Here is a 12,194-nt window from a genome sequence, read left to right as displayed (position 1 = left end):
CCATATCATTTATCACCATTAACACCATATCATTTATCACCATTAACACCATATCATTTATTACCATTAACACCATATCATTTATCACCATTAACACCATATCATTTATTACCATTAACACCATATCATTTATCACCATTAACACCATATCATTTATCACCATTAACACCATATCATTTATTACCATTAACACCATATCATTTATTACCATTAACACCATATCATTTATTACCATTAACACCATATCATTTATCACCATTAACACCATATCATTTATCACCATTAACACCATATCATTTATCACCATTAACACCATATCATTTATCACCATTAACACCATATCATTTATCACCATTAACACCATATCATTTATCACCATTAACACCATATCATTTATCACCATTAACACCATATCATTTATTACCATTAACACCATATCATTTATTACCATTAACACCATATCATTTATTACCATTAACACCATATCATTTATCACCATTAACACCATATCATTTATCACCATTAACACCATATCATTTATCACCATTAACACCATATCATTTATTACCATTAACACCATATCATTTATCACCATTAACACCATATCATTTATCACCATTAACACCATATCATTTATCACCATTAACACCATATCATTTATCACCATTAACACCATATCATTTATTACCATTAACACCATATCATTTATTACCATTAACACCATATCATTTATTACCATTAACACCATATCATTTATCACCATTAACACCATATCATTTATCACCATTAACACCATATCATTTATCACCATTAACACCATATCATTTATTACCATTAACACCATATCATTTATTACCATTAACACCATATCATTTATTACCATTAACACCATATCATTTATCACCATTAACACCATATCATTTATCACCATTAACACCATATCATTTATTACCATTAACACCATATCATTTATTACCATTAACACCATATCATTTATTACCATTAACACCATATCATTTATCACCATTAACACCATATCATTTATCACCATTAACACCATATCATTTATCACCATTAACACCATATCATTTATCACCATTAACACCATATCATTTATCACCATTAACACCATATCATTTATCACCATTAACACCATATCATTTATCACCATTAACACCATATCATTTATTACCATTAACACCATATCATTTATTACCATTAACACCATATCATTTATTACCATTAACACCATATCATTTATCACCATTAACACCATATCATTTATCACCATTAACACCATATCATTTATCACCATTAACACCATATCATTTATCACCATTAACACCATATCATTTATCACCATTAACACCATATCATTTATTACCATTAACACCATATCATTTATTACCATTAACACCATATCATTTATCACCATTAACACCATATCATTTATCACCATTAACACCATATCATTTATCACCATTAACACCATATCATTTATCACCATTAACACCATATCATTTATCACCATTAACACCATATCATTTATCACCATTAACACCATATCATTTATCACCATTAACACCATATCATTTATTACCATTAACACCATATCATTTATTACCATTAACACCATATCATTTATTACCATTAACACCATATCATTTATCACCATTAACACCATATCATTTATCACCATTAACACCATATCATTTATCACCATTAACACCATATCATTTATCACCATTAACACCATATCATTTATCACCATTAACACCATATCATTTATTACCATTAACACCATATCATTTATTACCATTAACACCATATCATTTATTACCATTAACACCATATCATTTATTACCATTAACACCATATCATTTATTACCATTAACACCATATCATTTATTACCATTAACACCATATCATTTATTACCATTAACACCATATCATTTATTACCATTAACACCATATCATTTATTACCATTAACACCATATCATTTATTACCATTAACACCATATCATTTATTACCATTAACACCATATCATTTATTACCATTAACACCATATCATTTATCACCATTAACACCATATCATTTATCACCATTAACACCATATCATTTATCACCATTAACACCATATCATTTATCACCATTAACACCATATCATTTATTACCATTAACACCATATCATTTATTACCATTAACACCATATCATTTATTACCATTAACACCATATCATTTATCACCATTAACACCATATCATTTATCACCATTAACACCATATCATTTATTACCATTAACACCATATCATTTATCACCATTAACACCATATCATTTATCACCATTAACACCATATCATTTATCACCATTAACACCATATCATTTATTACCATTAACACCATATCATTTATCACCATTAACACCATATCATTTATTACCATTAACACCATATCATTTATTACCATTAACACCATATCATTTATTACCATTAACACCATATCATTTATTGCAGAATATATTTTACTTAGTCACAGGTCAGATTGATCACAGGTCAGATTTAATTGACAGGTTCTTAAAATTTAATTGACAGGTTTTTTTTAAATTTATTTTAACATATATATTTATTTTTGGCTGCGTTGGGTCTTCGTTGCTATCTTCGTTGCTATGCGCAGGCTTTCTCTAGTTGCAGCGAGTACGGGCCACTCTTCGTTGTGGTGCGCGGGCTTCTCATTGCGGTGGCTTCTTGTTGCGGAGCATGGGCTCTAGGTGCGCGAGCTTCAGCAGTTGTGGCACGCGGGCTTCTCGTTGCGGTGGCTTCTCTTGTTGCGGAGCACGGGCTCTAGGTGTGTGAGCTTCAGCAGTTGTGGCACGCAGGCTCCGTAGTTGGCTCATGGGCTCCAGAACACAGGCTCAGTAGTTGTGGCACACGGGCCTAGCTGCTCCGCAGCATGTGGGATCCTCCCAGACCAGGGCTTGAACCCGTGTCCCCTGCCTTGGTGCGCCACCAGGGAAGTCCCGACAGTTATTTTTAATGGGATTCTGGATATAGGTGGAGGTAAGAAACTCCTTATCTTAACCATAATTTTCAATTCCTTTGTTTATCATAGTAAATAATTTCTGAATTATAGCCATTAATAAAATTAACTTCTCTATCTACAAAATGTAATATTATCTAGAAGTTGTAAACTTATCTTTGGTCATTTTTTAAATACACAGTTCTACGTGGTGATGGAGCCAGAGTTAATAATTTGGACCTCTTGTTTTACTTGCTTTCAGCGGGAAAAAAATTATGTTGATACCAAAAATTATGTTGATACCTTTTTAGAAAGGAACCAGCTGAAAGCAGTGGATCAGGAACAATCTCTAATTTGATTCAAGATGGATTTGGGAACCTGTTTCAATCTGGTTTAATTATAGGATGTACATTCAAATGTAATGAAGGGGATTTTGCTCCTAGCCATAATAGAATAGCTATAACATCCTATCTTTTATTCTATAGCCAACTTGACCTAATGGATATCTATAGAACATTCTACCCCAAACTGCTGGATGCACGTTGTTTTCAATCTCACCTCTAACACTCGCCATAACAGACCAGACGCTAAGCAATAAAACAAGCATCAATACGTTTTTAAAAACTGAAATCGAAGAAAGTATGTTCTCTGACCAAAATACAACTAAATTAGATATTAATAACAAACTAAATGATGTCTTAAAGATCTCCAAATATTTAAAAATTAACATATTTCTAAATAGCCTATGTGTCAAAGAAGAAATCACAAAAGAAATGAGAAAAAATGTTGAATTCATGAAAATTAAAACAGCATATCAAAATACATATGATGCAACTAAAGAAGTGTCTGCAGTATATCCATGTACAGCACAGGGAATGTGGCCAATATTTTATAATAACTATAAATGGAGTACAACCTTTAAAAACTGTGAATCACTATGTTGTACACCTGAAACTTATATAATATTGTATCTCAACTATACCTCAATTTAAATAATAAAATAAAAAGAAGTGTCTGTAGGAAAAGTTATAACTTTGAATGCTTACATTTAAAAAAATGATAAACATAAAAATCAGTGTACGACAAAGATATTATAAGAAAAGACAACTACAGGCTGACATCCCTTGTGAACATGGATGTTTTAGAATTATTTTTTAAAAATTAAGAAAGTGAATCCAGCAATATATTTAAAAAGCCAAAAAATTATGACCAAGTGGGAGGTGTCACAGGAATGCAAGTTTGGGTTAACATTTAAAAATCAATCAATAGGGCTTCCCTGGTGGCGCAGTGATTGAGAGTCCGCCTGCCGATGCAGGGGACGCGGGTTCGTGCCCCAGTACGGGACGATCCCACATGCCGCGGAGCGGCTGGGCCCGTGAGCCATGGCCACTGAGCCTGCGTGTCCGGAGCCTGTGCTCCGCAATGGGAGAGGCCACAACAGTGAGAGGCCCGCGTACCCCGCGTACCCCGCGTACCGCAAAAAAAAAAAAAGAAAGGAAATTGCATATGTACAGAATGGCCCAATGTCTGTGCATATGATGTGTATGTGTACATAAATATTCTTTTATCCATGCACACATACTTTTTCTATATATTACTGAATGCTAAATACAAAGAAAGAAGTTGGCAAAAATACATAGCAAATAGCGGTTATACCTATGGGGTATGACTTGGGTTCCTAAAGAAGCAGACCCAAAGACAAGGATTTGCATGTAAGTGGTTTAATGGGAGACGGTTCCAGGAAACACTGGTGGGAGAAAGGGAAAGTAAGACGCAGAAGGGAAGGAAGAAAATAAAGGGTGTGTTATTGAACAAGTTCCCACAGTGGGCAAGGAGGGCTCAAGTCCCACTGAGAAACCCCAGGAGGCAGTGTAGACCACGCCTCGGACATCCCAGCCAAGGGAAGAGGAGTCCGTTTTCCCATGCCCAACCATCATGGTCTGAGGCCTCAGAGGCATTAGCTCTGCCGGCCCTTCAGGCTGCCCCACGTGTGCAAGTCCAGAGAAAGCCAGATAGGGAGTAGCAGGCACCTGCCAAAGACCACTGTCTATAAGCAGTGAGACAATGAGACGCCTGCGCCGTCCACTGTAGGGTAGACCACAGTAGACTGCCACTTTCGACATGATTTTTTGTCGTTGTTGTTGTTTTTTAATATCAATGACGTATTTTAAAATCTGGAAAGAAAAACTTAGAATACTCAACAAAATATTAGGTTTTCTAGAGAAAAGACTTAAGAGGCTTGAAATTAAGTCAGAAAATATGCAGGGAGGCCAGGGAATCTCTCCTCAAAGGGGTCCTTCCACCTAGAAAACGTGCCCTGGACGTGAGCCCACCCCACACACAGGGTGGATGGTGCCGGAAGAAGAGAGACGGTGGAGATGAAGCACGTTCTGACATTTTATTCACTGGTCATAAATACAGTCCCGTGCGCATGAAGGGGATCATGAACGAGGGACTAGCACCTGGAACGTGACTGTCGCAGAGCACTCACTGCTTCACCATCGCTGGCCAGAGGGCTCCCTGCAGCTGCTCGGGGCATCCCCCTGCTCAGGCTTGGCTTGTGGTGACCCTCATTCTGGAGCAGCAATTTATTCTTGGCTCGTTCTCAACAATTTTAAAAAAATTCATAAAAGATCGAGTGTTTGCAAGAAAATATCAAAGAGGATAAGAAGATTTTCAGTTCTTCTCAGAGTCTAAAAGTAAAACGGGAAGGTAAGGGAGAAGGAGAGAAAGGGAAAAGATGTCAGGGGTGGGCCAGGCTTCTTCCTTTCCCCAGAGCGTTTAAAAAAAAAAAAAAAAACAGGTATTAATGCTGTTTGGAGATGGGCTGCGTCTCTCTGATGAGCCACTCGAGGGCTTCCTGGCGGCCCTGTTTTTGCAGTTCCTTCCCGATCACGTCCCTGCAGGTCAGGTGGTAGTTGTTGAGCCAGTCGCACTGCAAGAGGGAAGGAATACAGACGCGGTCTCACCATCACACCTTCACCAAAGGCTGCGCAGCGAGCAGTGAGGCACCATGTGCTGAGATCACAGGATGAGAGTAAAGGAGCACAAAACCCTTTCTCCCTGCTCATGGACAAGCGACCTCCTTGTGTTCTACCTCCCTGGAAATAGATGGGACGAGGCCACATGGCCGATGGTGAAAATGCTCCTGGAACCACCTGCATGTGGACTGGAGTGACGGTGAGGGAACCACGAATGCCTGACGGCAGGCTGTGGCTCTGGATGCAGAGTAACCTGTAACCGGGTGTCCCCCTCGACAGCACCCCTGGAAGCCATGGCGAGAGAGTGGGGGCAGGGGTCTCACAGCTCCTGCACCCACCCTGGTTGCCTCAGCTGCTGTGAAGACACACCTGAGGCTGTCCTACCAATGCGCTGAGTTTCCTATCCCGTATCCGCCTACAAAGCTGAATAAACTAGGATCAGTCAAGCCGGTGAGGGTCTTGTGAGTGTGGCCGTCTAGATGCGCCCAAAGCCTTTGGAGGTCAAGGCCTGCGCTGCTGCAGGGTGAGGCTGGGAGTAAGCTTGACTTTCAGAGCCTCAAATGAATGGAGCCACCACACCAGGAGATAAAAAAGAGGTAAAAGTATGGAACCTGATCGGACTTGGGATGTGTGTGTGTGTGTGTCTGTGTCTGTCTGTCTGTCTGTCTGTCTATCTGTTGGGACAGGGCGGGGGGTACTGATGCGCTGAACCTGATGACAAGGGTTCTGCCAATCTCCTCCGGGTGAGGAGTGAGGGAGGATGAGGGCTGGAGGGAAGCCCGTTCTGCCAAGAGGATGACAACCCACGCTCTCCACTGCCCCGAGGGGGGCCTGACCACATCACATCAGACAGACGGGTTGGTGTCGCCGATGACTTTGAGCCAACTGGTGCTCCTATGCCCACTGATAAGAGGTGGGGAAGAGGGGTGGGATATCAAACACAAGCAAGCAGCTGCATGTCAGCAGCAAGGCCAGGCAGGGCTGTCAGGCAGCCTCCGTCCAAAGCAGCTCAACAGTGCAGACAGGAGCAGGACTGGGGCCACACAGACACTCCCAAGACCCTTTTGGTTGGGGCAAGCTGGGGCACCCGCAGGGGGCCGGAGCAACGTCACAAAGGCCTTGGCAGCCTGCAGCACACACATTCATGTCCAACCAAAGTCCTCTGCTGCCACCTGGTGACAAATCGATGGGGATGCAGCACTAACCCCAAAACTCCCTAAAGTTTCTACTAAGACTGGGAGACGGTAAAGGGCAATGACTAGTACTTTAAAAGCCCAATGGACAGCTTCTTGCCGTGGGGTATTACGATGCCTTAAGACAGAATGAAGCCCCAGATTTACTGAGTGGTATATGGGAAATGAACACTTTTGCTAAAAGAGATAATAAATACACTCTGCTTGGAATATTAAATACTGTCCTCTACTTGTAATTTGTGGAAACTTCTAATGATTCCAAGGTAAGAAGATGTTATCTGTCCTATAAAAACTAACTGGCTAAAAGAATAGTTCAGTGATTGGGGTATGTAAGGTACAGTAATGAACACTGGACCAGGCAGACAGCACTGGTCTCTGTCCAATGTCACGGGGGAGTCACAGGTTAAAAAGACTCTCTCCCCCAAGGAAAAATGGCCTCGCTTAACCTTCCTCATGCACTATTTCCCTGGAAAAAGTGGAAGGTCACATGGGAGAAATGTCTCCTGACTGGTACACTTCACGCGGACAGCAAGGCCTATGTGACCTGGAATCACTTGGCAGATGCCACAGCCTTGGGCTTCCAAGAGGGTAAAGTGACTTATCAGTAGAGGGTCCCTTGCTAAGACCCTGGAAGCTGTGCTCGAGGGCCACAAGAAGAGACTGGTTCCTTGGGCAGAGGGCTGTAAGCAGGGTGGCTGCCATGCTCACTTCTGTGCTGAATCCTCCAGTCATCCCCTCTCACCTAAGCCAGCCCTGTGGGGACCGGAGAAGAGGCCCAGGGCCGCAGGAGAGACTCTTCCCGCTGAAAAGACACACCTGACACTGTGCTGCTGACAGGCTGCTGCCTGTTCTGTATCCATCTACAGCCTGAATAAACCAGCATCAGCAGGGCTCGTTTGGGTGCTGTGAGCGGGAACGTTTGGCTGAATCGAGGCACTGGCGGCCAAGATGAGGTACCCAAGCACAGAGGCAATCGAAGCAGCAAGTGGATGACCTTCCTCTGTCACCCATCTGTGAGCTGGATGGGGCAGAGAGGGAGCTTCTGGCTGGGAGGAGCCCGTTCCACGGCCCTGCAGAAGGGGGCTCCTCGGCCCTCAGAGGCGCTTTCCTCTAGTGCCAAGCACAGGGCCCACGCAGGCTCCACTGAGGGTACGTTTCTGCCTCAGAAGCCCCTGGGGTGAGGCCAGTGGCTGCCTCTGGTAACGAGAACTGCTCATCCCTCGAGTGATGCACCACGCTCCTGCCTTTGCCTTCTGCTGCGCTGCTGCCTGCCTGCCTTGCTCTGGAATTCCTGTCCTTCTGGCTTCTGGCTTCCTGGCCTGGGCCTGACCACTTCACAGCAGACAGACAGGGTGGCGTTGTTTCCACCCTGTTCTGACCCTTGTCCCTGCTCTGACCCTGATCACCTGCCCCATCCCTCAAGCCTTACTCCAGGTTCCTGGGCCTGCCGCCTCACCTGGCCTCATGAGCCTGGGGACCCGTGCTGGGATTTGCAGGGCTTCCAAGACCTGTCACCCTCTGAGCCTGACAGGTGAGCGCTGCTGTGCGTCTGCTCTGTGACGGGTTTCAGAGCCCAGAGCAACAACGTCTCTCCCTGCCTGTGACAAAACTCGGCATATGGTAATAGCGTTTGCTTCTCAGTTCCTTAGTTTCACGCAACACAAGAAAACAATCTGGCGTGTGCAACGGCCCCACCCACCCACCCACAAAAATGCAGGGAAGACACATGCCCATGTTTGCTAAACACGCCTCAGGGCAGCTATGGCTCTGGCCCTCCTGGAAAGCAAGAGCACACCATTCGTTCCCACCTGTGAAGCCCCACCGTCCCCAACAGTGAGGGGAGCAGGGCCACAGCTACCTCGAGACCCAAAACCACAGGAAAAGCACCTCCAGCCCTCAGGAGACCTAGGATTTTCCAACTCAGCTGGCCTAGGCTCTAACTTAAAAGTGACAGCGGAGGAGAGAACGTAGGGCAGCTCTCCACCCCACACGCTTCTGCCCTCCCCCAAGGCTCCCTTGTTACCTCTTTGTCTGTAAGAGAATCCACATCTATCATCTTGGTCTGTATCGGAACCAAAGTTAGAGGGTCAAAGGTCAGGCTTCCCCGGTTACTGAAGTTATACTGTGGGAGAATGAAGAAAACAAGCTTTTACTCCTCTTTACCACCATGACCCGCCACGAGGTCACTCCTACCCGACAGGACCGTCCCTCAGAGCCAGGTGTAACTAGGAATCGAGACGTGGTTAGCTGGTCACCATTTTTAATAGACACGGGAGACACGATGAACACAGCGGATGCCACTTTCCAAGAGCTGCTCCACTGTGCAAACCACAGCCTGTGCCACCAGGAAAAGCCAAAGAGTGCTGAGGGGCTCCCAGCAGCAGGTCCACAAGACTCCTGCCTGCTGTGATGGAGAAGAGGCACAGAGGGTGTCTGGAAGCAGGGGGATCTCTGGTTTTGGTTCTCGAGCCTCTGCTAAGGCATAAGTTCCCCAGCAGATCCCTTTTTTTTGACATCAGCCATGCAGCCTGCCTTGACCCAGCCAGGCCCATCAGGTGACAGGTAACAGGTCTGTCCAGTGCACGTGGCATGGAATGGCCAGGGTACACAGGGCACGATGGGTCTCTGTTCCTGGCGGGGCCTGTGGGAGTGAGGGGAGAGGCCACTCTCAAGAAGAGTGACATCAGTGTGCAAGCAGAGAGCAGACCCCTGCAGTCAGCTTCCCTGAAGACTTAGGAAGCCACCTCCCTCCAACGGTTCTATTTCCAAAATCACCCATGGAGGAGAAGCAAACAGGTCTCTTCCAGGTCAAGCCCAGCACCTAAAGCCTGCGACCTCTTGGTAACGTGATGGGGAGAGGGTGACACACCTGTCTTCCAGAGGGCACCACACCTGTGGGGCCCGACCCAGGGGGTAACTCGGGCCTCCTCAGCTTTACCTGATAAAAATCATCTGGGGCATTTGTTGAAAAATAGTTCCCGGGCCCCAGCCCTGGAGATTCTGCTTCAGTGTCTGGAAGGGGCCTTTAAGCGAGCACCCCTCCCCCACAGCAGAGGCGGCTTTGACGACAAAGAAGCTGCCTCCAGTAAGCTCGGAGCCCCAACTAACAGCAAGCAGGGGGCTGCCTGGGGCTCCATGAGGTCCAGTTCAGGGTCCCAGTTCACTAAGGATTTTCCCTCTGGCTTTGCAGAGGAGGATGAAGTCCAGGAGAGGCACCACTATCAGGGGAAGGAGGCTCCATTCTGGCCCCAGAATGACATGCTCTTGGTTCCAAGGACAAAAGTCCTCATCCTCCCCCATTAAGGAATAAGGGAATTTAAAAAACAAAAACCTAATTACTCACCTTGGTCTTCACAGGCACCACCAGGACAACATTCTCAATGCGAATTCCGAAAGCCCCGTCTTCATAATACCCTGGCTCTAAAACAAACCAAACCCCAAAATGAGAAACAGCCCACCATGAAGATAAGCACAGAGAAGCTTGCACTCCTGGGATGACAGCGCTTCCCAAGAAACAGATGAAGGGCCACTTAATCTGGGTGTAAGAGCCCAGAGACGCCTCCTCCCGCAGGGCACTTTTAATAGGCACTTGAGGTCCAGACAGAGGCTCAGAAGTTCCTGAGAACTGGCTGCAGGGTAGGGAGTACAATAACAGAGGACCCGCCAAATAAATGATGGGGCATATCCATAAGACACAATGATGCAGGCAGTAAAATACATTCACAAAGATGTGGTAACGACATGGGAAAAGACAAGAAGCTAACATAGCAAATTATTAAGCCATGTTTCCCCTGGGTGTCTGGATTACAAATGATGTATCATTTTCTTCTTTATACTGTTCCATAGTCTCACTTCTTCTACAATGAATATTTATCACTTTTATAATCAAAAAAGGTGGTTGTTTGTTGTTTAATTCAGGAGGGGGAAATTATTTCCAATTTACTTTATAATAATGAAAATATAAGAAACAACAAAGAGCTTTCAGAAAGGCCAGAGGACCCATGCACACCCTCTAGGTGAGGGACACCTACCATCAGTGACAATCATGCCGGCCTCCAAGGGCTCATCAGAGAATGTTTTATAACTGATGCCGCAAGGACCCTCGTGAACATTCAGAAAAGACCCAACACCGTGTCCCGTCCCGTGCAGGTAATCCAGGCCAGAATCCCATAAAGCTGAGCGGGCAAAGGAGTCAAGAAGGTGGCCTGAAAGACACAGTAAGAAGCACTCGGTGATTCTGTACAGTACTTTTCAACTTGCAAAGCACTTTGGAGATTACATTTGTTATGTTTGGCTCCAGAAGGTGAAACAGAAACCAGCGGGTGAAAGTTACTGGAGGATTCAGGTTTCAGCCCAACACCAAGAAGAACTTTCTCACAGTCAGAGCTCCTGAGGAGGGCAGCTGCCCCACCAGTCAGAGCTCAGTCTGAAGCTGGAGGATGCTGGTGAGGAATGGTCGCCTGTAGCAGGTAAGGGCTGCAGTAGATGACATGGACGTTCCCTTCCCAGCGCTGGGACCCTACAGTTTCAGAATTACAAGATGAGATTCTAACCAGACTGCAAGCATGAGGAAAGTGGTGCCCCAGGGAGATGAGTGCCGGCCCAGCCTAAGCAGACTCGAGGCCCAGGTCTTGTCAACTCCCCGTGCAAGGGCCCACCCACCCATCCTCATGCAAAAAGGTGTATGTCTCAAGTCAGGTTCTCAGTAAAGTAAATCCCAATGAGGGTCCTGAAAGGAGGCACTGGCCCAGCACTGAAGGGCAGACAGGAGGCTGCGCCAACTTCCACTGGGGCCCTGAGGCCGTCATGCCCTGCTGCCCTCTCCTGGGAGCCACCCACATGGGTCACCCGACACCATAATTGGTCAGGAGGGAGGTTCACACCTGACCCTGGGCCCAGTCCGAAACCTGGCTCCCTGGAGGTCCTCTCAGCTCAGTCCATGCAGCACCCCCATTTGCCCAGGATGGGCCTGAAGTAGGCTGGGGGCTGGTACGGCAAGGGAAG

The 12,194-nt window shown here is 45.2% G+C and overlaps 1 protein-coding gene across 4 annotated transcripts in view; it reads right to left on the bottom strand.

Moving 5' to 3' along the window:
• Positions 1-5,404: 5,404 nt before the first annotated feature.
• Positions 5,405-12,194, bottom strand: part of XPNPEP1 (X-prolyl aminopeptidase 1) — a 55,421-nt gene continuing 48,631 nt past the window's right edge. For 2 of the 4 annotated variants that reach the window (XM_065894706.1, XM_065894707.1), the window contains exons 18-21: positions 11,222-11,395; positions 10,534-10,610; positions 9,214-9,312; positions 5,405-5,951 (exon numbers count right to left, since the gene is read on the bottom strand). In XM_065894706.1, the coding sequence (XP_065750778.1) occupies positions 5,823-5,951; positions 9,214-9,312; positions 10,534-10,610; positions 11,222-11,395 (479 nt within the window). In that variant the 3' untranslated portion in view covers positions 5,405-5,822. The remainder of the gene's footprint in view (positions 5,952-9,213; positions 9,313-10,533; positions 10,611-11,221; positions 11,396-12,194) is intronic. The other 2 variants (XM_065894711.1, XM_065894708.1) reach the window with 1 other exon arrangement.

The sequence above is a fragment of the Phocoena phocoena genome, chromosome 16, assembly GCF_963924675.1.
Source record: "Phocoena phocoena chromosome 16, mPhoPho1.1, whole genome shotgun sequence".
NCBI classification, from domain to species: domain Eukaryota; kingdom Metazoa; phylum Chordata; class Mammalia; order Artiodactyla; family Phocoenidae; genus Phocoena; species Phocoena phocoena.
The sequence above is the reverse complement of the archived record's forward strand: the minus strand, read 5'-3'. Positions and strand labels throughout refer to the sequence as shown.